This window comes from Melanerpes formicivorus, unplaced genomic scaffold (genome assembly GCF_026170545.1).
Source record: "Melanerpes formicivorus ecotype bairdi unplaced genomic scaffold, bMelFor1.0.p_v2 SCAF_97, whole genome shotgun sequence".
Lineage (NCBI taxonomy): Eukaryota > Metazoa > Chordata > Aves > Piciformes > Picidae > Melanerpes > Melanerpes formicivorus.
The window spans coordinates 842,958-869,928 of record NW_027142449.1 but is presented as its reverse complement, the minus strand read 5'-3'; the positions used below and the strand labels follow the sequence as shown (position 1 = coordinate 869,928).

The 26,971-nt window shown below is 41.7% G+C and overlaps 1 protein-coding gene across 4 annotated transcripts; it reads right to left on the bottom strand.

The window, feature by feature from the left end:
* Positions 1-21,167, bottom strand: TIAL1 (TIA1 cytotoxic granule associated RNA binding protein like 1). 4 transcript variants are annotated; one of them, XM_068166107.1, is made up of 13 exons: positions 20,947-21,167; positions 13,474-13,570; positions 10,076-10,225; positions 9,708-9,762; positions 9,307-9,394; positions 7,322-7,397; positions 4,340-4,448; positions 3,948-4,043; positions 3,770-3,854; positions 3,368-3,491; positions 2,752-2,891; positions 2,052-2,156; positions 1,665-1,751 (listed from the first exon to the last, which is right to left on the bottom strand). In XM_068166107.1, exons 1-12 carry the CDS (start codon positions 20,973-20,975, stop codon positions 2,060-2,062), a joined length of 1,146 nt encoding a protein of 381 aa, XP_068022208.1. In that variant the 5' UTR covers positions 20,976-21,167; the 3' UTR covers positions 1,665-1,751; positions 2,052-2,059. The 4 variants fall into 4 exon arrangements, with proteins under 4 accessions (XP_068022207.1, XP_068022209.1, XP_068022210.1 ...); XM_068166106.1 differs by lacking the exon at positions 2,052-2,156 and having other exon boundaries at positions 1-1,751; positions 20,947-21,163; XM_068166108.1 differs by lacking the exon at positions 2,052-2,156 and having other exon boundaries at positions 1-1,751; positions 10,076-10,174; positions 20,947-21,161.
* Between the last annotated feature and the right edge of the window lie 5,804 nt (positions 21,168-26,971).

Here is a 26,971-nt window from a genome sequence, read left to right as displayed (position 1 = left end):
TTCATTTTCAACTTCAAATTTATTGAGGCAGTTTATATCAATGTATCCATAAAATAATTCAGAAGTAACCCAAGTATACCATTTAAACAGCTTCATGATTTATCCATTTACACACTCAGTACACAAACAACCCAGCCTCTGTACAGGTTCATCACATGCAAACCACCCAGGAAAGACAAAAAACTTTTAATTGAAAATAAGTCACAACTCCGTGTACTGTTTCAACTGCATCTCCATTTACCAAATGGCACATTGAATAGTCTCTAAAATAAGATGTTTTCAACAATCTTGTTAAAAAATTCTTGGGCAAAATATTTCTAGACTTAAAAAACATCAAGGTTTTCCAAAACACTCAAGATACTATACAACTTATAATAACCTTGAAATAGGTTTACAAGGTTGTTAACCAAGGTATTTACATACCAAATAATGTAAAGGAAAAACAACAACAAAAGAAGAAGAATAATTTGTATTTCTAATGACAAAAAAAGGTGATGCATTAAAGATTTATGAAATTAAAATTAAGGCTCTTTGTTATAGTTCTTTATGTGACTTTACATCATAGCCAACTTTGGAAATGTCAGTCTTGCACATTCTTGTCAGTCTACTGCGTTCAAAGCAGTAGAGCGTATTTAAGTATTACTTTGAATAATTACATTGCTACTTCTAGGTTTGAGCATGCTTTTGGAACACTGCAATTATGAAGTATTTACAACGTGTAGCCTTCAAACTTCATGTAAAAGCGCAAGTACGGCTGTCTGATTTCAATACAAACAGCAAACTTGCAAGCAAACAAAAAAAACCAAACAAACCCCAAACATTTGGGTTTTTTTCTTGGGTTTTTTGTGGTTTTTTTTTTTACTCCTCAAAATTAAAATGCAAAATGACTACAGTCTTAAGAAGCAAACCAGCTCTGAAAAGTTTCAGTGTGCGCCTGAACGTGGACAGTGAAAGTCAGGTGAAGCTCCTCAGACAGTACTGTTCTCCATTGTAGACCGAACTGCTCTTTGTATCAGTTTCCTTTATGCATGTAGAAAAATTAAAACTTTTTATTTTAAAAAAATTATTCCAAGACCTAGAGATACTTTTCTCAGCTATGCCCACGGGCTCCTTGAAAAACCAATACTGTCTAGCAGGGTTGTACTGATTGGTCCACAGTTTATTTCAGGATGTGTGTCCGACTAAAAGCAACTCGCTGCTGTTCAACGTCATTGCCCTTAAAAAGCACAGTGATATAAAACACTGAGGACAGACCAAACGAAAGAAAATAGAATGGAATGGTAACCTAGAGATCAAATTCATTAGCCATTTCTCCTTCTATATCAAAATTTGTAGTCAGAATTGTCTTTATTGACTTTATTTTTCATTTTTGTACACAAAGAAAAACATGTTCATATCCATCATGAACAAAAACTTAAAAAGGCAGAACTAGAAGACATTTGTGTCCTTCACCAAAGCAAAGCTGTGCTAAAGGTTCCAAACATTTCCATTTTTAAAATAAATATTTTCTTTTTTTTTTTTTTCTTTTTTTCTCTCCCCTCTCTCCTCTCCATTGTCTACATTCCAGTCTTCAGAATGTCACTGGAAACTGCAGCCTATCATGAAATACACACTTTTTAAACAGAGTCCCAGCTCACTGCGTTTGGTAGCTTGCCATACCATATCCAGCTTGGTTAGGTATTACAGGAGCACCTTGTCCCTGGGCAGGTTGAGCACCAAATCCACCCATCCAGGCGGCAGATGGAGATTGGCTTAAAAAGAAACAGGATGGTTAGGAAAAAAAAAGAAAAAAAGGGAAAAGATGAGAAAAAAAACCACAACCAATCATGCAAGCTAGTCAAGTTATTTACAGGACAACAGACTTAAAGAGAAAAAACAAAAAGAAGAAGAGAACATAAAAACATACTTCTTACGCTACTATTCAGACCAAAATAGAACAACTGCTTTCTCTTTTTAATCATTAATTCAGATTAAGTGCTACAACATCTGGTTCTTGAAAACATCCTAAAGCTTTTTAAGAACAAAGGGATAAAAAAAGAAGCCCCACAAACCTCAGGTACTAGTAGCATGGGACAACCGCCTCCAAAGGCATGTACATACGCAGGTGGCTGTACGTCAACATCAGTGATGCAGAAATGCACAAAATTCCCCAACGCCTGATTGGCATGAATACCAGTGATAGGTTTATCAGGGCTTAATATGTTTAATTGGCAAGAGATAATGAAGAACTACGTAAACAAAGAAGTTATTTTTAAAAGTATGTTAAAAGAAAAAGCTGTGAAGAGTTCAGTCTTGAAGAGATCAAGTATTAAAAGCCCACCCGAACACTGAAACTGCCCCAAGTTAAAACACTCAGTACATAACCACGTCTCTCTGGAGCTAGAAACCCTTTAGGCAAATAGCTGGACTCAGACTCTCCAAGTATTCAGCACCTCAAGTCAGAATCCAGAAAGTTTCTTTATACCACCCAAAAAACTCTACCATAGAAGGAGGTCTTTGTGCCAAGGAGGTCTTCAGTCTCAAGACACCCACACACATAAAACATGTGATGGGAGTACAAGGCAGAGAGATTCGCCCCATTATTTGGTCCATGGAAATTATTAAACAAGGTTTTAAGCACATAGGAGTCCACCTAAGGCTTGAAACCTTGTATGAGCCTTGCACCAAATCAAACTCACACACTTGGAATATTCTTTAAAACAAAAATAATGAAGTAATAAATTAAAAAGATAATTCAATCCAATTACTTACTCTACTCCAAAACCCTGTTGATTCCATGCCTGGCCATACATTCCATATGATGGTACTTGCCACCCATTCGCCATATATTGCCCATACTGTTGTGGATTTCCATATACTTGGCTCCATTGCCCCCACTGACTGTAATCCACCTAAGGAGAGAACAATTCATGCGGCTTCAGGTCATGAAGATGAATTATGTACCTTTTGTGCTGCTGAAGGCAAAAACTTCAGCTATATCAATCACAAGGCTAAAATGAGCAGTAATAAGATCAGAAAAGCAAGACATCACGGTGACTTAATTAGATCCCTGTACTGAAAAATGTGTTTGCGTGCGCTGAAACACTGAAGGACATTTGGTTGGACAGTCACCTAGGCTGCAGCTAGTGAAGTAGCAATAATAAGAATTACCTCCAAGTTTCTCCCTATCTTGAATCATATCCAGAAGACAGAAAGATTGATATTTCATCAAAATCATTAGCCCAATTTGATGAACAGCTGGAACATAACTGAGACAGAACATGGAATTTCAGAAGAACTCTACCACAGAACTCAGCTGTTACAACTGGGAAGGTAGCACAGACATGGACACAACTGCAATACAATGAAAAGGTTTAAATGCAGTTACCTGTTGGAAGTTTTTAGTCATATCAGGGGATTCTTTACCCCAATAACATTTAACAACATGTCCTTCAATCGTGGTTCCATTAACTGAAACAATAGCATGCGCTGCGCTTTCATGGGTTGAAAATCTAAAGAATGAAAAAACAAACTGATGTGATGTTATGCTTTAGAGTACTTTCCCCACATTGCAAATACCAGAGTCTCCAGACAGACAGCAAATCCAGAGTAAACCATCTGCTTTCACAGATACTCAGATCCTCAGGTAAAAGGACTGGTAGCCCCTTTCAGAAATTTGTAATTTTACCATCGACATATGGTGACAGCTTTTAGTGTGTCCAGGGAAGTTACAAGAAGGTGAAACATTACTACACGAATAAAACCAGACCTTGTTCTCCTCTCTCCATACCTGACAAATGAGTAACCTTTTTCTGGGAACACTCTGATTTCCATAATCTGTCCAAATGGTGAAAAAGTCTGTCTCATAAGTTGATCTACAACATACAATGGTTTTGAATTAGCAACCATCTTTGTGTCCAAAAAAAGCTTCCGTAATGGGAAAAAAAAGCAGTAAAACCAACTCCTACCTGTTAGCCCTGATGCAATTCCTCCACAGTACACAGTACAGTTTTTTGGACTTGACTGATTTACTACATCTTCAAATCTCAATTGTTTTGTATTATCTATAAAGAGAGAAGGCTTTTTTTAAGCAGTAGGTCAACAGCAACCAGAGTCCCAGAAGATACTTACCTCACCCACAGGTTATGATTACACATTTAACACACACATTCAATGTTCTATGACAGAGCAGTAATGCCAGCACTACGTTGATATAACAACAAAAAAAATCTATACCTTAAGATCTGGAAGTCAAGCTAGACAGGTAATTAGAGTGGCATGACTTTGGCAAGACTATGTTTTATTCCTCCACTGAACAGTGCAGTGCAAGAGAGCAAACAGCATGGCATGAAGGTCTTACTTTCTTGTGTACTTTTGGGGGCTGGTGGTTTCCGCGTTGCCCAGTTAGTTCTGATCTGACGGCCGCCCAACCACTGGCCTCCCATGTGTACAATAGCATTTTCTGCATCCTAGAGAGATCAAAATAAGCATCAGAACACTTTCAAAAAGAAGCATGTGCAAGTCTACATCTAAGAAAAACTTGGTGGTCATTGAATTCTGTTGACAGAACGGGCAACAGTATTAAAAAGTGCATGAAATTGCAAACAACCAATGCAAACAGGCAACAATGAAATAACTTGAAGCCCATCAGGTACAGAGAAGACCCTCACAAGTGATATGGTAAAACCTTCCTCCCACCTCTCTTGTTTACACAAGTCAGAAGCTAACTACAGTCATATACACACACACACACACACACACTACCTTTACAGAACCAGCAGCTATGTTAGAATATCTGAAGGCTGCCCAAAAAATCACAAAGGTTGTAGAGATGCTAGATGGAATTGCTCAAGACAATACGCCATGTTTAGGTAGAAACACTGACAGTTCCAGAAAGGCTGAGTGGTAGTTTCCAAGAAACTCTAATGCTGAAATACAAATAGACTGAGCATGCAAATTCCCTTTTATTTATCATTGGCACAACCCTCTGTCTCTTCTGCCATCTGGAAGCATAATACAGATCTGAGCATTGACTGTTTTGTAAGTTCTCTAGGTATGACAGTCATTAGGAACACACACACACACGAGTCCATGGCCCACACGGCTTCTTATCTTGAGCATGAATTAGAAGACAATCTTTAAGTTCACACTATAAGCAGAAATACCTATTAAGCAAGGGGTAGGTTTGCTAATGAGCTGCAAGAAACAATTTTTCCCCAATTCTTAGAAAGAAGAGCAGCAGAGCAAATAGTACTCATGTTTGAAATGCTTTTCCAAGAGCAGAAAGCTGAAGATAGAAAACACCAAGAAGAACATAGGGAACAAGTCAAAGGCAAGCAGTAGCGCTGTCCTGCCTCACACTGAAGGCTTCCAGCTATTACAGACTTGTCTCAAACTCATCACTTGTGACCTCGATTCTAAGTTCTAATTACACAGTGTTCATTTTGAAGACAATGCATAAACAAAGAAATCATAAGATGACCAATAAGAAAAAAAAACTTAAAAGACAAAACCCAAACCACCAGACAATAAAATTTCCCAACTTACTAAATCACCCTTGCTCCCAAAATACAATGCTTAAGTTACAAACTGACTAGGAAAGGAAACCAGCTCTAGTGAATCCTGCTGCCAGTCCTGAGCATCCTAGCTGTGACAAAAATGGAGTCCATGCCGTAACTGTTCTACTTCAATGTAGGAGTTTAATTGTCTTGTAACTGTGGTGTGCACTAAGACCTCAGGCTGGAGTACCTAAGGGCTGGGAAGAAATGCCTCTGCCCCAAGTCTAGCAGGACAAACTCTGAAAAATAGGCCTTAAACCACCAGCATAGGATGGTTATGCCATAACACTATAGCTGCAGCTGCTGTTTCAGTGAACAATACAGACCTAGATTTTAGAATCATTTGTTAGTATCACATTTAAAATCCATCCATTAATTTTGCAGAGCAAATACAAATTTTAAAGCTGGAGGTTTTATGACTCAGTCTTAAAAGAAACCAGTAAGTTGTGCTCCATATGTCTGTTACAACATTTCCCCCTACAGTCACAGAAACCAAACATGAGAGTATTACAATGGAAGAGGTGTAGAAGGAAACAAGACCTCTATTCCTCCTGTCCACTGCATCTGTGACACATGCAAAAGAAATGAACTCCAAGTGGGAAAATAAACCAAATCAAGGCATTCCATTGTAATATCTTAATGCATTTGCAAACACAAAGGAAAGAAATCAGTAGAACAAGTTGGAATTTGGGTTCAGCTCCAGATAACTGTTACAGAAGGCAGAGGGGGAAAAAAAAGAAGTCTTGACATGTAGGACATGTGACCACACAAACTTATATGCCTAAAATCCTTAACTCTGCCTGTTTCCTACACAGATTATTTAAGGAAAATGGTTTGGTTTCCCCACATTGTCCTAAATGTTCTTCTAAACATATACAGATTGATTTTCCAAATAATTTTCACAGACTTCTTACACTGTCAAGCATTTAACTTCTAAATTTGTTGAGTCAATAATTGCATTGCTATAAATGGCAAGGCATAGCACTGTTTTTATCAGCCATTTTTATACTGCCTATATTCTACAAAGCTACATCAGAAGGGGCTCCAGTTGCCCGTTGGAAACCCTTTTTCCCATGCATCCATAACTTTACTTGTTATGTACCGCCATCCAACACCAAACCAAGAACCTTTACCTTTACAATATGCATAAGCAAAATGCTTTCTAAGTACATTCTTAGCTGCAAATTAATTACTCACTACAAAGAACCATCTTGGATTTCAAAACATTCTAACAACTCAAGCAAAGGACCAACCAGGAGCTTTACTGAGATGTGGAGCTCAAGCAAATGAATCCAGCCACACTACAGCATATGACACACTTGGCTGCATTAGGTCCTAGGAAGACTGAGCTTCGGTATGAACCTGAATCTGGCACACACCAAATAGAGCTGCATGGTGTCACACTGACTCCTTCAGACTGAAGACTGCAGGACATCATTCAGCAGGGGCTCCTATCTTCACACAGGGCCTGCTGCAATGCTGCAGCTAAGAGACCCAAAGCGCTACTGATTGGACCAGAACCCAACTCGCTGTAGGAGAGATGGATCCAAAGACCAACCTGAGCCATCCTAACCCACCCAAACCAGCTTCTTTCACAATAGTCTCACCACACTGCTGAAATCTGAAGCATTTCAACCCTTAACCATAAATAATGGCAGCTTCTGACTGAAGTAAGTATGTCCCATGCAAGCCACTTCATTTCCCCTGGGAAAGTCGGATACATAGTGAGCAAAACTAAAGTGGAAAATAGGCAATTATTTTAACTCTACGTTGCAATTACTCACCAGTTTGTTATAAAAAGATACAAAACCATAGCCTTTTGACTTTCCAGTTGCCATATCTTTAACTACCCGTGCATCCCTGTGAAAAGAAGCACAGCTATATGAGGGCAATATAAGTAACCTGCAAAATAAAAACTAAAAGGAACCACACACACTGTATTGTGAGCATAATTTTCTCTTATAAATTCAGTTAGCCCTCAAACTACAATCATTCCTGAACTCTCCCTATCGCTTCTTTACCTGTTAGAAAAAAGCAGTAGGACAAAAAAAATAACATGTAATAAACATGCAACCTATCCACATAACCTATACTGGCTAAAACTAGAATGTTCAGATTTGAAGTATAAGAGAAACAAAGTTTCCTTCTCTAATATTCTATCGGCTAGGGTCCTCTAAGGTTTACTGTTCTATAAATTACTGCAACAATTCTATCTAATTTACCATGCATTCTCTAAATAGTTAAATGTCTTCTGCCTAGTGATACAAAATATATGAAATATTAAAAAAATCGAAAAAGAGGAAAAAATAGGAATTAAAAGGCATACATGGCCTGTTAACAGATTTCTTTATTTTTCTTGGTCAATTCTCTACCATCATTTTGGAGTTTGGGTAGCTGTAAATTTTGAAAAATTGACATTTTCAGAAATTTAAGAAAGGAGAATAAAACTAACAACAATGCTAAGCACACCAGTACGAAAACAACAAATTTACACAGAAATTTTAGTGAGTAAGTTAAAATGATTGGAAATATAGAACTGCACTGAATATAGAATGTTAAAATGTAAATACTAAAATATGTATATATAAATAATGTATAATAAGAATAAATAGAAATGAGAAAAAATCTACAACTGAGTTCCAGTGTGCACAGTTCCTTGCAGTTAGCCTTCAAGATCCTGTCCATTCTTATGAGCAATTCTGCAAAATAACCAGAATGCTATTACTTTTAATTGTGACTTGGACTTTAGAAAAACTGCAGGTTCTCAGGTATAAATATAGATCGAGAAACAGCAACCTGAATTATTCTCTTTAAATTGATTTTTAAAACAGTACTACTTACCACATTAAGAGACAAAAAGCAAAGTAAACAAAACAGCAGAGGTAAGAAATAAGATTTATGATTCATTTAAAAAAATATGAGTACAGAACAAGAGAAAAATAAAGATTTTTTTTTGTCTTAGAAATATATTCCTGTAAGGTAGTACAAAAACCTTCATGTGCAACTTTGAAAGATTTTTTTTTTTTCCATAAATATAATAAACTCATAGAACATTAACAGACTTTTTGGTTTGGTTTTTTTTTTGGACATAACCTTTAGCACTTAAGGATTCTTGTCACGTTAAATACGTTTGATTGAACACCAGGTGATTTAGCGCCACCTGAATTATCTATGAGAAGTTTAAAGAAACATTCTCTTAACTGACAGAAATGTGCACATGTTGTAAATCCACCCTTCATTTTAAGCATTAAAATCTTAATTCACCCCCAAAAGCAGATTTAATTCTCATTAAGTATTAGCTTTTTCCCCAGACAATCACAAGTCATTCAACTACAGCTTCATAAAACCATATTCCAAGTGCCCAGTTTTCTATACTGCTTATCAAACACAGTATGAATGCATAGAAAACACAGAGGATGCAACATAAACCCCTTTTCAAGTCACTACTCCCTGCACACATTCTGAACAACAAAGTCACACTTAGGAACAGTAAGTAAATTGCAATAAAAAGTTGAAGGACATTAGCATGTAAATCAGGTTAAAGGCACATTGCTTTCAGCAAAACCAGAGCACAATTACATTACTGCATTTACAACCACGAGAGATACCGAGATCAAACCACCCCCCCTCGTCACTGCCCACCCAACACAGAGAAATTAGCATCAGAGAAATGATCTAGAACAGTGAGAAATAAACATTTCAATTCAGAAACACATATTCAATGTCCTAATTTCTAACTGATATTGGAAATGTTTATGCTGATACTTACGATATTTTACCGAAAGGAGCAAATGCTGACTTGATGTCTTCTGTTGTAATTTCTGGACTTAAATCCCCAACGAACACATGGAAGTGATCTGAAAATAAATAATTTACTAATCAAATATTTAACTGCTATCTAAAATTCCAGCTCCTGAGAAAAGTGATGCTCTGCACACAGCACTGGGAACCAGGAGCGCCCCAGGATTCCATTGGATGAGCAGCAGCAATTTAATCTGTCCACTCCAGTTTCCCCAGTGGTAAAGCAGAAACAGAAGAATTAGTTTGCAAAACTTCTATCAAACACAAGATGGGAAGGAGAAAAGTTACGTTGTGATGCACTGATAACAAATCATTACCACGTTGTGAAGGATTTGTGTAGAAGTAATACTGTGGCATTACTTTACTTACTGGATGTATCTTTTTTCTGGCTACTTGGTGTTGTTGCCCAGTTTACTTTGACCTCCTGAAAATAAGTATAAGATTTAGTATAAATCCACAAAAGCCTTACATTTTATAAGTTCATTCAAGGGTGGGTTACAACTGTCAATGTTTAGGGATCATCACTCAACATGAAAACACTGCCAGCATGTGGACATCACAGACAACACATTTCCCAAACAAGACTTAACTTCTTTTAATCAGTGTTCTTAAAAGTTATTCTACCAATACTTAACCCTGGCAAACATCCTCAACAAAATGAATGTCCCCCAGTTTTAGCAACACTTTCCCACAAGTCTACACAACGTAAATCTAAGATGACAAAGCAAGCAACTTACCTTTCCCAAAATTTTTCTCCCATTCATAGCAGCTAATGCAGCAGCTGCATCTCTGTGTTCATAAAATTCCACAAAGCAATAAGGGTCATTGCTTGTATGCTGCAAAACAGAAAATCCAACAGAAGAGTTGACCCTTCTGCTATCGGGTTGCTGAGAAGAAAATCCAGGAAAATATATTACTTATAGCTAGAAACTTTAAGAATTATTTGCATCAGATTTATGAAATAGCCTTTGACATTACACTTAAATGCAAGAATTCAGATGGCCTTTTTCAATAAAGGTCTGGGGATCTGTGAAGTATAGCTGACTTTGCAGGAGGGCTCCGTGCTTTAAGTTCACTAAACCAAAAATAATTCAACTAGTAGAAAGGCAATCTGCAGACTGGATGGAAGGAGAGGGGAAAGGTGAAGAATGGAGAAAAGCACAAAAAAGGTCTTCTGCCTCATATTATATATACACACTCGAAAGCCTGAAGGGTTTGTTCTCAGGATACATTCTCACCAGTGTCCTCTCCTCCTACTTAAGAAACCTTTCCTTCTATTTGCCTGAAAAATCACTGGCAGACAGCTATCCAGAAGTTGCACATTCTCAGTTTCAAGTGGAAAACTATATACCAAGCAATTAAGTGTAAGAGTTGCTCAATACAGTTTGAGAGGGAAAAACTAATCATCAATTGATTGTTACTCCATTCCCTCTTGAATATAAGCTGGTTCTGAGGATGGCCTATCCAATCACCTTTAAAAATACTAACAAAGCTCTGTGAAGTATTACATGAACCAGAGTTATGTGGTGCAAAGAACCTGAAAGTTTCCAGGGAAGTTGGTTAAGAGGAAATGATAATTAAAGTGTCAACTTTAACACTGGATTTATCTGCCTACAAAATGTAATGAGTGTAAAAACTAGGGGTTTACACCAAAATATCTACATTAACTGCTCTGCATGTACATGAACCAAAAGATGACAAACATTAGTATTAAACTGAAAAACTGTCTCTTGCACAGATAGGGAAAGGTCTAGCAGACAAAGAAACTGCTTTTGCATATCAGCTTCCCCCAGTGTTTGGTAGAGTGTGGCTCCAAGAGGTTAAGAGCAGGTTTTTATCAGTTTTACTATTTCACTTCTGAAAATTCATACATGCTTTTATGCACACAGAAATTCCATTTCCGCCCCATAAACCTGCGTCATACATCTTCAAACTCTGCTCTGTCTACATCTGAAAAAGGGAAGCTGTTAAGATCTAAACAGCTGAACTGATCACAAGGCCTTCATACATCTACAATTATCAAAGAGTCTGAAGTCATCCTTCTAAACATTGTCAATATTAAGTGTCTCTAACTGATGCCAAATGAACAGATGAGAGAAAAATATACCTCAGACCATAAAGAAAGAGTTTAAGTAACAACAGCCATGAAGAGCTCTAAAAGCACATTCACCCCAGATGCCCCAAAACAGTAACTTCCTGTACTATTTTCCTGCTACAAGGAAAACGAAGTTTGGAAACCCATATAAGGGCTCAGCAAATCTAGTGTGATTCGTGCTTCAGCTGGAGTGCAGTTCTACTTTTAGATTGTGAAGAGGTCTTCTTTAGCAGTATGAACTTTTGTGAACCTGAGCAGAGCCTCTTTTGCAGACACCCAGACCTTTAGGTGTTCAAGACACCTCTAAATGTTGATCACACCACCCCCCGAGTATTATGCACCCCAAGTAAACACTAGAGATCTCTAATTGCTTGACATTTTCTGCAAATGAAAGAGAGTTGAGCAAGCAGTTCATACACCTGGCTCAAGTGGGGGCTACCAGAGAAGTTTTGAAAGCATTCAGGTATAAACTTGACTGATGGTGCTAACAACAACAGAGAGGTGAAGAACCACTTAAATGTAGCTCAGTGCCTATGGAAAGCTTGCAACACGCCAATTAGAAGGCTGGACAGGTACTTTGACATCAAAAGCACTTGCTGTAGCTGCAGGCCAGTTCCAGTCTAGAATCCAACATGCACTTCCTGACTGCTTGCTGACAGGTGCTAAAGTCAGCCCAGTGCCTTCACTTCCGTATGACTGAATATAGCTGCAAGTATCTTTTTGTTTATCTACTTATTCTATAGTCTCACTTGTTATTCCTATGGTTATATAAAATCTTAAACCCACAAACCTAAACCAGGATAAAGTGACTGCTGGAATCTCTCATCTGGTTCTCAAGAACTCAGTCTGATGCTAGTATCTGTCAGCCAAAGGCTGGAGCAGCAGTACCTGTGCGTGACAGAAGTCTCTTCAGAGAAAAATAACTGCACTCTTGATATTCTTCTGGTTAGTAATCTTTCTCCAACAAACCTAAGAGCTCATCTTCACTAGGAAGTTTTAACTAATAGTTTCCCCATGTGGTAGTTCACCAAGGCAAAGATGAGTGACCAAACAAGCAACAGGTAGATAACAAGCAGCTAAAAACCAAAAAGCCATGTGCTAGACTGAAAGAAGACCACAGGAGCGTTCCGAAAGAAATCTAGTGGCAAGACTTGCTTCTTAACAGTTTCATTAACAATCCTGACAATATAATGTGACTGTGCTCAGGAAATCTGCAATTACAATTCAGTATGAAGCAGAAGTAGTAAACAGTAGGAAGAGCATACAGAAAACCAGAGTTGAAGACCCAAAGATGAAACCTAGCAAAACTTCAATTACTCTGCTCAAAGTTTATCAGGTCTAAATGCAGAAGGAAAAATATTAGAGAATGAGAAGTTGCCTAGGATGTGTCAAGAAGCTCACAGAAACAGCTATGAACCCTAAATGTATCAAAGTACACAAGAGAGAGAAGAAAGTGTTAATACTTACCAAGACTTTGTACAAAAGACCTTATCCCGAATACTAGGGAAATTTTGTCACTTCGTTTCAAGAACGGAATCGTTCTCAAAACCAGACATGTGCAGAGCAGTTATATGCATTGGGGCACAGAAGCAGCTCAGGAAGAGCAAAACTTGTTTTGAAGCACTTTTTTAACTTTTCATCCATAGTGAAGAATCATTATTTGAGGGGGAAAAGAATTACTGAGGGTCGTGTCGAAATAAAGTGAAAAATGCATGAAATAGCCATGAATAACACTCGGAACAGTAAGGTTACTCATCCTCAGAACAACTTGGTTCTTAAAAGAGGGGCTAACAATCTTTTAAACAAAGTAGAATCTTGTCATCAGCTTTTAAAAGGTATGCCAGAGCTGCAGGCAAAAGTACAGGACTGCACACAACAACAGGTCTCCTCTGAAAAAAGTTACCCCCAAAGCCACACAGAATCAATGGAAGAAGCCCACCACCAGCAGTGCCAAAAGAAGCCTCCAACTCCATTCCTTTTGCACAGCTTTATCCCAATTTACATTACACTTGCTACCCCCCTGATTGTGAAAAGCCTTACCTCTGTTATCATTTTACAGCTTTTGCATGGTCCAATCTGGCTGAATAACTGAAGTATAAGAACTTCAGTCACATCTCTGGAGAGGTTTCCTACATAGCTACACAAAGAAACAAAAAAACCAACATTTTAAACCAGGATTTTTTTCATTTTCTCAAATGAAGTTACACTTTTGAAGTCTTAAATGACTATGAAGAACCTCCCCTTAAATACCCCAGGTATCTTAAAGGCAGTATTTACAAATTATTTCATGATACAGTTTTAACACAGCATTTACAGCGTTTATAAATGATGAAGTTGGCCGCACAAGTGAGAGCATGAAGGTTGACTGAAATGTAGAACTGGACACCAATACCAAGTGCCAATCATCTCTTTAGAGGAGAAATGTCAAAAGCAGGAATAAGCATTGCTCGATAATGTTGGGTAGAAGAATCCACTAACTGGGTAAAGATGTTTTAAGTACAGCTTCCCACTGAGCAGCTAATCAAGGGTACTTCTGAGTCTGTGTACGAATCCACATCTAACTCCTATTAGCTCACTGGCAGCTCCCAAACATCAATTGTGCTGCCTTGCAAGAGACCAACTCAATTTTTCTGTTTTCCTGAAAACTTGGAAGACCAGTCCACTCAGCAATAGCAAGGCAACTTAAGCAGCATTATGCCACAACAATGCTCCACACAGCACCAATCTCAACAGCTACCACCTCTGTAAAACTCCCCCAAATTTGGGCAGTGTGATTTTAATACCACCCACATTTCCAGATTTTTTTTACATTTATAAAACCTTAGAAATAATTCCAAGTTTTAGAAATACCTATCAGGTTTAGGTAGTCCTAGATTTACCCAGACAGTCAGAAATCCAACAGCAGAGTTTTAGAAATACTTCCACACTTCACACTCGCAAGAAACAAAACCAGGCCACAGAAAGGGCTGAGAAAGTCATGCACGCAACACTGAATTCCTAGAAGTGACTAATTTGTAATCAAATTGTAAACAAAGGGATCAGTTAAGAGAGAGGCTTGTCACAGCAACAGTACTCAGAAGTCATCAGCACAGGGACATTCATTATATTTACAAGTAAGCCTGTCAAGACAAAGTATTCAAATGCAAGCGATAACAGGAGCAGAACTTTTGTGATTTAGCTGTTGAAACAATAAACACTTTATTCCTTCCACTCTGACCTATTACAGAATGTCATAACAGAGCAAACTGAAGTCAGTCTGAGCTATTAATGCCCTGCAGTGAGCATAAACGTGAACTAGCATTTCTTGGTCTTTTAAGTACAATGGGGCAAGTGCACTCTTCTTTCGCTTGACAGGCATCCCTTTAAAAAACTCTGAAGAAATTCTGTTTGACAACTGGGTTTTCATCCAGCTTCAGCAACACCAAAATGGACACTACTTGTTTTCATGTGAACACCACACAGCCTATCAACAGATTTCTACGTTGTTAATCTTTCAGTGACTGCAACAGTTCTGCACTTTCTCAGGCAGGAGTAGAACGCTACGCAGCAGCCAGAGTGAATTTCTTCTATATCACATCACCTGAATAGAGAAAGAGCCATTATGAGCCCTCACATACTCTCTACTTTCTTCCTAAGTATGCATGAATTAACAGAACCAATCCTTGCTTCATAATAACACAGTCTGCAGATGAATGAAGAAGTTAAAACTGCAGAACTGTGTTAGACCCTTGACAGGACAAACTGCCTGTGGCATTGACTTTTCAGTTCTGTGTTCTGAAACGCAGCAGTTAAACATTTATCCACACTTTCCCTCTGAAACCTTAACTAAGTTTTTGTTAATCATTCACCAAGATTAAATCGCCAATAGTTTTAAATGGTAATATTAACCTTTGCAGATAGTACTAAAATCAGATGGAAAATATCATTACCAGTAGAAGTTCATAGAATCACCAAGGTTGGAAGAGACCTCAAAGATCATCAAGTCCAACCTGTCACCACAGACCTCATGACTAAACCGTGGCACCAAGTGCCACGTCCAGTCCCCTCTTGAACACCTCCAGGGATGGTGACTCCACCACCTCCCTGGGCAGCATATTCCACATAAAAGTGTTGGTACTGCTGGGAACTTATTACTACTAGTACTTGTTTCCTTTGCATGTTGTAGAACACTAGTAGTTAACACTATGCCTTAACAGTATACTGAGATTAGGACCTGTACAGCAGCAGTGACATGAACTGAAATGCACTGAAGTCCCATTAGTATTACTGCTACTGCAAAATCAGGTACAGTAAGGAGTACAGTTACCAGCACTGAAAAACAAAATCTCAGCCTCTCCCATGCAGTATTAATATGCATTTTGGAAAGGCAAGAACTCTGAAAAACAACCTGAGGAATTCCTCTTGGTCTGATAATAAAATTAAAACCCAAAACAAACAAAAAAAAAAAGCACCATTCCTTGTTAGTCTACTCAATTAAGGAAAGATAAATCACACTGACTGCTAGAAGAGACACTGGGTGGTTTTCCAGTGCCACTGTGTCTTTGTCAGGATGGCTGTGAGCAAGAACACTGCATCATAAACTTCAGCTATGAAACAGGTTGCCTCTTCATGGAAAATCAGTGCAATTCTGGACCATCTAATTGCTGGATTCAAAGGGCATGTGAAATCCTAACAGCCCATTAATTCTCCACATGTGTATCATAAATACTGCCTTGATGTTTAATCTTACCAGAGTCAGAAGACATTAATACCTCTCACAAGTTGCTAGCACTCTGAAACTTGAGTAATGCACATGCTGAGAACACTTCACAAAAAAGCTTCACGAAGCAAAGACAACATCCACAGAGACCCAAACTTTTGAACTGCTTGTAAAAGATGGGAACATAAACTTCTACAAATTTGAAACAATACACTAACTGTTAAGCTTTGATGGTTACTTTCATTCCTTTAAGTAGGTTGTAGTACAGTTATAAGATGACTTCAAAACCTCATACAAGAAAGCATCTTCAGTGTACAACACTTGGATACTGTATCACCAAGGAAAGAAATAGATGCAACACATTAGAAACAGAGACCTTGCTGGAAACACAAAACTTTCCCTAGCTGATGCTAATCACCCACCACACAAGGCCAGCCTATACAGGTGCACCCCATTTCCCCCTTTCTGACTCAATCTACACATGGTATAACATAATGCAGCAGTATTTTCCATTCCACTTCATGAAACCAAAAAAAGCAGAATGACACCTCAAGAAAACATATGGCTTTTAACACGCTAGAGCATGGCACTTCAAGCTTTTGGATTGGTTGCGTTCTTAAGGATCTATTATTCAGGCTTTTAAAACAAATTATAAACCCCCCAGTGAAGCAGCACTTACTACCAGCAACAGAACAAGAGGACACAGTCTCAAGCTGCACCAGGGGAAGTTTAGGCTCAAGGTGAGGAGAAAGTTCTTCACAGAGAGAGCTGTTAGCTGTTGGAATGTGCTGCCCAGGGAGGTGGCGGAGTCACCATCCCTGGAGGTGTTCAAGAGGGGACTGGACGTGGCACTTGATGCCATGGTTTAGCAGTCATGAGGTCTTGGCTGACAGGTTGGACTTGATGATCTTAGAGGTCTCTTCCAACCTTATTGATTCTATACTTTTATAGGCTGTTGTCTTGTTTAATGTTACTGGGAAGTATAAGCAGTGGCGTCTTGCATGCAGGCAACAGTATTTGTTCCCTCTGCAGCACTTAAACCACCAATTAATAAGCACACAACCCCCCCAACCCATATATATCCAGATATAAATTTACCTCCTGATATACATTTCAATATATTGCAGCTGTGAATGGTGCTGACAACACAATGAACAACAAACTGCATCTGAAATCCCTACCTCTTGTGGAATTATCCAAAGAATACAAGAGGCAAATAATGAGTTTTAGAATTGAACTATTTGGCTTGACCAGAAAAATCATCATCTTGTGAATCAGGTTTTTATTGTGTCCTAGACAGGCAGCAAACAAAGGGATATTTACAGCCAATACTTTTGGATCCACAAAACTCCCCTACATACTATTTGGAGGAAAGATAGTAAATATGTTTTCACACTCACAGGCACAACACACAACAATCAGCAGATTCCATCTTTAAATGGGTATGATAAGCAGTAAGGTAACTGATGTGGTGAAAAGCCCACAGAAATTCTAGTACCATCTCTGCCTAGTACTAGGAGCTACTGGAAATAAAATGATGCCAAGAGAAATCCACTCCATAGACTCCACTAGCAGACAATATCCCACTACAACAGAGCTGCAAGGAAGTAGAAGAGCATCCAGCTGCTGTTTCAGTTACAAATTCCACGGCACCAAGAACATAACACAGCAAAGCTAGTGACACAACAACTTGTAGATGTTCAGTGACTGCTCATTAAGTGATTTCTAAAACCATTAATAAGAACATGCAAATGTGGAACCTTTCTCGCCCTTATCAGTGACAGCTGATAACATTAGCAACACATTAGGTTTCTGAGAGCTTAGTTTCCACTTTAAAGTCGAAAGAAGACTTTCATACAGCTTGTGATGGAAGGAGATCTGACAGTACTCAGAAAACAGAGCTTTCAAGTAGTGTGTAAATAAAAAGAGAGACCACAGCTCATTTTAGGAGCAGCTAAAAAATTATACATTGTGAGCTTCCCTCACCACATTTCACTTGAGGGCTGTTGCAAATCCTACAAAAAGGCTCCCCCCTTTCTCACATTTCCAAGTTGTTTAGAGGACTAAGGAAAAAAAATTTGGCAGAAAATACTGCATGTTCTTCTTCATATTTCTATACAGGCCTACTAGTTATGAAATGTGAGAAATGAACAAGCAAATGGTGTAGATTTTCTATATTAAGCCTCAGAAAATATTTTGAATTCTTAGAGGTTCATGACTGACCTATCATGACTGAAAACAACCTAACAGCCCTGGAAGCACTGCAAATGGAAACAATTATTATTCCTAAGATATTCAGGATGGGCATAAATGTTAGGTGAACGGTGGTTAGGTAGGCTTAGCTTTACATAACTTGCAAAAACATGCTTCCAAGTGTTAAAAAAATAAATAAATTCCTTTCTAATGTGCAAGTTTAGTTTTTCTATCCTGAGGAATAAATTAAATACTCCAGACATTCATAAAGTATCACTCAAAACTATCAACCAACTGCTTATGCGAGTTGTCAAACAGCTCCCGAAACAAACTGTTCGTCACCTACTTCCCCCAACCCTGTAAAAGAAACAAACAAACAACTCCAACGAGTTCAACTCACAATATTATTAGTTGTTCTTGGGGGGGAAGCAAGTTTAATTCACTAGAACTGCTCTACAAGAAAAGTATTTCCCAGGATAATAACTTCTGAAGCACAACACCCAATCCTAAATGCAAAAGTATTTCAGATAAAAGTAGGGACAAGAGTGAGATATGAGAAATGCTAGAGCAGAACTGTGTCTATGGAAAAAAAACAAACAAATAATTACAGGAAAGTTAACCTATGTGACTGTAGTTACTACAAAACTACTAGGAAATTAATGTACATGCTGTTTATTAGCTTGACAAATTAAACAGAGCATCACGTATGTGCAATAAAACACCCTGGGCAGCTGTAAGGATTCTGTTTCTGTCAGGACCTAGGGATCTTGTCAGGACCTAGGGATCTTGTCAGGACCTAGGGATCTTGTCAGGACCTAGGGATCTTGTCAGGACCTAGGGATCTTGTCAGGACCTAGGGATCTTGTCAGGACCTATGGTTGCATTAGTACAAAGAACTCAGTCCTGGGTAGTAGCAACATTTGTTAGCTATAAAAGAACTTCTGAAAACTTAGCCCAGATACAAAAGAACTTCTGAAAACTTAGCCCAGATATAGCATTTGGGTTTTTTTTAATAAGAGGAGCCAATAGGGGAAAAGAGGAATATTGGAATCTTGTAAATAAACCCAAGTGTTAACTTTGCCCTTTTCCCTCCTCTCTCATTTGAAAGCAACACTCTGAAAACTTTGTCCACTCTCAGGGCCAAGCAAACTCGCATCATTTAGGCAGTCAACACAAAAAGCATTCAAGATATGCTTCTTTAAACCATGCATCTCAGGGAACAAGTACTAAGTGCTTATACTACATCACAAACAAGCTGAAAGAACTTTTGCAGGCACAGGAAGGAGAAAAGCAGAAACTGCCTCAAAAGGCTTTAAATGCCAAGTCATCGTTTTGGTTGTGGAAACAAACTCACAAGATACATTACTTTGTTTCAGTAGTTTCTTTAAAGTGCCCTTCAATCCAAATCATCTTTGAAAGCCTTTCTGAAGGCTACTGTCCCAAAACCTAAAGAGACAAGGATTTCATTCGCAGAGTCTTGAGCTTTGTTTCTCCTAGGGACAGCTTAAACCTTGAGACTGCCTTTCTTATATGGACAGCCTGAACCCTGAACTGCTCATACAGCACCTAACATCCTCTGGCAACTGGAAACTGAAAATCTATTCACTACTAACAATAATCCACAACAGAGTTACGTGTTTCCAACCATACATACATCTCCCCCTCCATCCCACCCCCCCCCAACAAGACAAAGAAAACCCATCAAAACAATACTACAGAGTTGAACTCAACAGCAAGCAAGAAAGCTCAAACGTTTATTTTAAATCAGAAAGCAGATGACAGCCACCAAGTGATTAAACACTGCCTAGAGAGACACGGCCAACATACAGTTATTTATTTTCCCAGGGCCCAGGAGGCTGCTATTGAACCACACGGTAAAATACTGGAGGGAAAGGCAATTTCTCCTATCAGCCCGCTACAAAGTCGTGGTTTACGGCTTTCCCCATCCCACCCACCGCAGGCAGAACACAAAGAACTTTGCTACTGCCGGGACCGCTGCGAAGGGGATCCGAGGACGGGCGACCCGACCAGCTCCGCTCGGCGCCGGCCCCGGGAGGGGCTTGTGCCCGCGGGCCGGGCAGCCCGGCTGCCTTTGACCCCACCTACACCCCGCCAGGCACTGGGTACAGACCCACTTAAAGCCCGAGTCCCCTTGCCGCCACGACGGCGGCAGCTCCGGTTTCCCCCCGAATCCTGCGCCCTCCCCGTCTCCGCGGCCGGCAGCTGCGCTCTCCTTTGCTGCCCAGTCTCCTCTCCCCTCCCTCCGCTCCCCGGCCGACACCCGCTCCCCCTCCCCACGGCCAGCTCCAGACCTCGCTCCCCATCCCTCCCGCACACGCTCTGCCCTCCGCCACACTGCGCTCCTCTCCCGCCCGCCACGTCCTCCCGCTCTCCCGGGACCCTCTCGCCCTCCGCGCCCCCCCGGCCCCGCTGCCCCCCCTCTCCCCCCCCCCCACCGCGGCCCGGCCACGCACGCCTCCGGGAGCGCATCCCGCTCCCCGCCTCGCCTCGCCGCCCGCCCGGCCTTCGCCGCCCCAGGCCCACCGGGGCTCACTCCCCACCCCCAGAGCCTCTCCACTGCCGCGGCCCCGCGGCAACCCCGCGGCCCCCTCCCCACTTACAGGGTCCTGGGCTGCCCGTCGTCTTCCATAATGGTGGGTGAGCGCCGCTCTCAGCTGCACCCGGGGGCAGCGCCGGAGGGGGGCTCCGCCGCGCAGGGAGGCGAAGGGAAGGTGAGGGTGAGGGCCCCGGCTCCCCCCGCTCCGTCTCGTCCCCTCGCCAGGTCCCGACACCGCAGCCCGAACAGCAGAGGGAAGAAGCACCACAAAATGGCCGCCGCCACCAGACACTCAGGAAGCCGCGCTCTGCGCAGCCGCGCCCCGCTGGCCCGCTCCCTCTCAGACCGGATTCTCCTTCCCCAACCCCGCCGCCGCGCCGCAGAGCGCGCTGGGGATCGTAGGCACTGACGGCGACAGCGCGGTGGGACGGCGAGCGGAGGTCCCCAGCCGTCTGGGTGCTGTAGTCCTCCGGTGGCGCACCGTAACATGGGCCCAGCAGGAGCCGGGCGGAAGGAACTACGACTCCCAGCATGCCTGGCGGGAGCGGGCCCGTGATGGGGGCGGGCAGCGCGGCGTGGATTGGCTGCCAGCAGCCCGGGAAGATTCACGGATGTGCTTCTCCGCCTCCCGCCAGCGCCGCGCCGAGCGCAGCCGGGTCCACCGCCATCCCCGGCTCCAGGCCCAGGCTTGTCCCCTTTAGTGCCGCCAGCGTCGGCCGGCAGGAATACCTGGAGGAAGCTTGTTTTGAACCCCGAGGGTTTCTGTGTGTGGAGGAGGAGTGACGTTAAAAGTCGGCGCTGAAGCGCGAATGAGGAATAAAGGGAGCTGGTACTCCTCGGCGGTCGTCCTGCAAGCACGGGCTGTGCTTCCGTGTGCTTGCCTGAGCGGCGTCTGACTTACACGACTCACAGATAAACAGAGTCGTTACCAGGCCACCGCTAGACTGTCTCCCAAAGTGCCACATTTACACATCTTAAACGGCCCTGGGATGGGGACTCCGCACTGCCCTGGGCAGCGTGTTCCAATACTTGACCACGCGATCAGTAATGAAACTTTTTATAAAGCCCAACGTAAACCTGAAGCCACCTGAGTCCGTTTCTTGTCCTGTTACTTGGGAGAAGAGCCTGCCCCCACCCTGCTGCAACCTCTTTTCAGGGAGCTGTAGCGAGTGAGAAGGTCTCCCCTCAGCCTCTTTTTCCCCAGGCTAAGCTGCTCCTCAGAAGACTTGTGCTCTAGACCCTTCACCGGCTTTGTTGCTCTTCTTCGGACATGCTCCAGCACCTCAAACTGAGTCCAGTATTCCAGGTGTGGCCTCACCAGTGCTGAGTACAGGGGGAAAATCACTACCCTGGTCCTGCTGGTCACACTCTTCCTGATGCATGTCACCTTCACAAGCAAAGACCATGCTTACATACCCTGCACACACACTACCAACAGCAGAGCCTGCCTGTCTTCAGATAGCACAGTGTGCAAATACTTTCAACTGTAAAGATTAATCAGGGTTACGAGATGTGTAATGCTCAAGGGGCTCACCGAGAGCAGAGACCGTGGGTAAAGAGGGCTGTCCATCTCATTTGGTTCCACATACACCATGATGAGGTGTTCCAGAAGAAACATACCGTAGAGCACCATTAAACCAACCTCTGTTGTAGGCATAGAATACAACACCGTCAATTAGCACTTGGAACCCCAAAAAGAAGTGGTATCACAAAGCAGATCTCAGTGTGAGCAACTGGGACTCGGGGCAAATGAACAAGGGAGTGGTGATGATGTCTCAGAGTAGTTTTGAAGGAAAAAGCCTTGGGTGTTCGTCAGCAATTTCAGCAGAGGCATCAAGTAAACAGTTTCTGGAAATTCTTTTCCTGGAAGTGCTCTCTTTGTCACATCAAACACAACAATCCTTCCCAACATCATTAAACTGTTCTCGCTAAACAAACAAATAAAAGGTTTCATAGAGCGAGTAAGAAGTTAAGTTAGGAATTGTCAGTGAGGACAGGGGTCAGAACAGCTCTGCCTAGGCAGAGTATGAGTATCCTCACGTGCAGTTACTGCAGAATAACCACAGCACTCTCACTCTGGAATAAATTCCATTTGTCCCCATCTTGAATGTTCAAGTACCCTAAAATACTCTCCCTCTTCCAAAATAGTAACATTGTGGAGAAAACTGCTTATATTCTTACCAAACTAGCTATTTTTGTGCCTGCTGCTCACACAGTAATGTTTTCCTATCTTTAACTTCAACAGGCAAGACTGTTGCCAGGCATATATTTCTGGAAGGAGCTATTTTAGCTCGTGGATGTGGATATAGGTGGCTCAAGTAACTTTCTTTTAATGTGTTAAAAACACAGAAAGGCGCCTACATAAAAAGCACAGAAGGAATTGCTGGAATACTCTGACCATGGGTTTTGAATAGCCAAAGATCTGCACGTAAAGAACCCTGCACATCCAGCAGGGATCAAACTTTTGGGGTTGTTTTTTGTGGTCAGATATTGCCACTGGCAACTGCAGTGGAAGGAGGCAGGAACAAAAGGGAGAGAGGTGAGGGGTACTGGTGGTGGGGGCAAACACCAGCAGCATATCACTTTCAAGTGGCCTGCACTGTGCCCTCCATATACACGAGTCTGTGGCCTGATATCAAGCACATATTCCTATAGCAGGGGCAAAACTGACTCCTGATGCAAACCATCTGTGTGGCACTCAGGAGTGCCTGCATAGGGAGCTGCAAATTAACCAGCAGCACAGCAGCAATTCACACTGCTCTGCGCAGCTCCCCTAAACTTTGCTACTGGATGTGCGTGAGCCATACCTGGCAGACTGAAACCTTGGCACCGTACATGCAGATTAGCAAGGGTTCCCAGTAAACTCTGTGGGCTAAAAGAGTGAATGAAACTGCAAGTAATTTAGTTCCATATGTTACTCTGAGGATATTTTTAATGTTCTGCCAAGTCCTGATGACCCCAAACCTCCAAACTTAGCAGAACAGCATTAAATATCATTCCCCTCTTCCCTGGAAAAAACATTGCACTAGAGCTTTAACAGAGTTTCACACAAGCTGTCCTCATTTCATGCCCTTTAAAGCTTGGTTTTGTCTGCTCTTGGGGTTTTTGTTTGTTGGTTTGGGGTTTTTTTAACCATCATTGCCTGTGCAACTTTTTTAAAAGTAGTGAGAAAGGTCATGTCATAAGATACAGATGTTTGGATGTATCTAAAGCATGATCTGTCAAAAATATGATGTATCTAAAAGCAAGCTATCTATCTATCTATCTATCTATCTATCTATCTATCTATCTATCTATCTATCTACCTACCTACCTACCTACTCTATCTACCTACCTACCTACCTACTCTACCTACTCTATCTACCTATCTACCTACTTATCTACCTACCTACCTACTCTACCTACCTACCTACCTACCTACCTACCTACCTATCTATCTATCTATCTATCTATCTATCTATCTATCTATCTATCTATCTATCTATCTATCTATCATAGTATCATAGTATCATAGTATCAGTGAGGGTTGGAAGGGACCACAAGGATCATCTAGTTCCAATCCCCCTGCCATGGGCAGGGACACCCCACACTAGATCAGGCTGGCCAGAGCCTCAGCCAGCCTGGGCTTAAACACCTCCAGGGATGGGGCCTCGACCACCTCCCTGGACAACCCATTCCAGGGCTTCACCACTCTCATGGTGAAGAACCTCCTCCTCACATCCAGCCTGAATCTGCCCATCTCCAGCTTCATTCCATTCCCCCTAGTCCTATCACTACCTGAGATCCTGAGCAGTCCCTCCCCAGCCTTCCTGTAGGCCCCCTTCAGATACTGGAAGGTCACAATGAGGTCACCTGGGAGCCTTCTCTTCTCCAGACCTACCTACCTACTCTGTCTACCTACCTAACTACCTACCCACCTATCTATCTATCTATCTATCTATCTATCTATCTATCTATCTATCTATCTATCTATCTATCTATCTACCTACCTACCTACCTGTCTATCTACCTACCTACCTACCTACGTACCTATTATCTATCTATCTATCCATCTATCTACCTATCTATCTACCTACCTACCTAAGTACCAACCTACCTATCTGTCTGTCTATCTCTTTCTTTCTCTATCCAGATCAGTAAATGAAGTAAAGTAAATGAACTAAATGAAGCTGTGCCAGGGGAAGTTCAGGCTGGAGGTGAGGAGAAAGTTCTTCACAGAGAGTTGTTAGCCACTGGAATGGGCTGCCTAGGGAGGTGGTGAAGTCACTGTCACCGGAGGTGTTCGAGAGGGGACTGGATGCAGCACTTGGTGCCATGGTTGAGTAGGCATGAGGTCTTGGGTGACAGGTTGGACTTGATGATCTTTGAGGTCTTTTCCAACCTTGTTGATTCTATTATTCTATTCTATTCTATTCTAGTCTAGTCTAGTCTAGTCTAGTCTAGTCTAGTCTAATTCTTAGTCTATTCTATTCTATTCTATTTCTTATTCTATTCTATTCTATTCTATTCTATTCTATTCTATTCTATTCTATTCTATTCTATTCTAATTCTTAGTCTATTCTATTCTATTCTATTCTATTCTATTCTATTCTATTTCTATTCTATTCTATTTCTTATTCTATTCTATTCTATTCGATTCTATTCTATTCTATTCTATTCCATTCCACACCCTTGGCCTGTAGGCAGTAAATCACAGGCATTCTCTGAAGGTTAAGATAGTTTCCAATGCCTATAGCTCCAAGAGACAATGCAGGGTGACAGATGAGGTGCTGCAAGGCAGAATGGTGTTATGGTGCCCATAACTGCCTAGCATCAATAATGTGCACCAGTGGCATAACTCCAACTCCTTGGCAGCACAACTACTTTTGCCTAATGCTGCAATAAAAAATACTTTCTTTTTCTTTTCTTTTTCTTTTTTTTTTGATGCAGAAAAAAAATGTTTCCTGAGTTCAGGCTTCCCAGATTGTACTAATCAAAACTCACAGAGGCACTGGTGCTTCTGTTTTATCTTGTTAGTAATTCACAGTGTTCCTACAGTATGAAGAGCTGGTAACTGGGATAATTTGTTCCAAATGACTCCAAAATGAATGGCTTACCAAAAACACTTCACAAGTTTCTTAAATCACATCATGGATTTCCTTCTGTGAAATGAAGGAGGCCTTTGGTAGGAATTTTGGTAGGAATTTTGGTAGGAATTTTGGCTACGGCAATCCCATGCAGAGCTACAGGCTGGGGTCGGAGTGGCTGGAGAGCTCCCAAACAGAGAGGGACCTGGGGGTGCTGATTGACAGCCGCCTGAATATGAGCCAGCAGTGTGCCCAGGTGGCCAGGAGGGCCAATAGCATCCTGGCCTGCATTAGGAATAGTGTGGCCAGCAGGAGCAGGGAGGTTCATAGTGCCCCTGTACTCTGCACTGGTTAGGCCGCACCTTGAGTCCTGTGTCCAGTTCTGGGCCCCTCAGTTTAAGGACATCGAAACACTTGAGCGTGTCCAGAGAAGGGCAACAAGGCTGGGGAGAGGCCTTGAACACAACAAGCCCTATGAGGAGAGGCTGAGGGAGCTGGGATTGTTTAGCCTGGAGAAGAGGAGGCTCAGGGGTGACCTCATTGCCCTCTACAACTACCTGAAGGGTGGTTGTAGCCAGGAAGGGGTTGGCCTCTTCTCCCAGGCAACCAGCACCAGAACAAGAGAACACAGTCTCAAGCTGTGCCAGGGGAGGTTTAGACTTGAGGTGAGGAGGAGGTTCTTCACCAAGCGAGTCATTCGTCATTGGAACGGGTTGCCCAGGGAGGTGGTTGAGTTGCCATCCCTGGAGGCGTTCAAGGGGAGATTGGATGTGGCACTTGGTGCCATGGTCTAGTCATGGGGTCTGTGTTGATAGGTTGGACTCGATGATCCTCGAGGTCCTTTCCAACCTAAGTGATAGGATACTGTGATACTGTGAATCCAGCATTAGTTCTTATACCAGTTCAGGGTGTTACAGAAAGCTTGACCAAAGGATGACCCCATTCATGTTTAGAAATGTGTAAAGGGTGAGTGCCAAGGGGCTGGAGCCCGGCTCTGCTTGGTGAGGCCCAATGACAGGACAA

Excerpts from the sequence above, each read along its gene's own strand:
- TIAL1 (XM_068166106.1), bottom strand. The coding sequence starts at position 20,975 with ATGGAAGACGACGGGCAGCCCAGGACCCT. Across the intron at positions 13,571-20,946 it reads GACGGGCAGCCCAGGACCCT|CTATGTAGGAAACCTCTCCA; the intron begins GTAAGTGGGGAG and ends TTCTTTGTGTAG. Across the intron at positions 10,226-13,473 it reads GCTGTAAAATGATAACAGAG|CAACCCGATAGCAGAAGGGT; the intron begins GTAAGGCTTTTC and ends TTTTCTTCTCAG.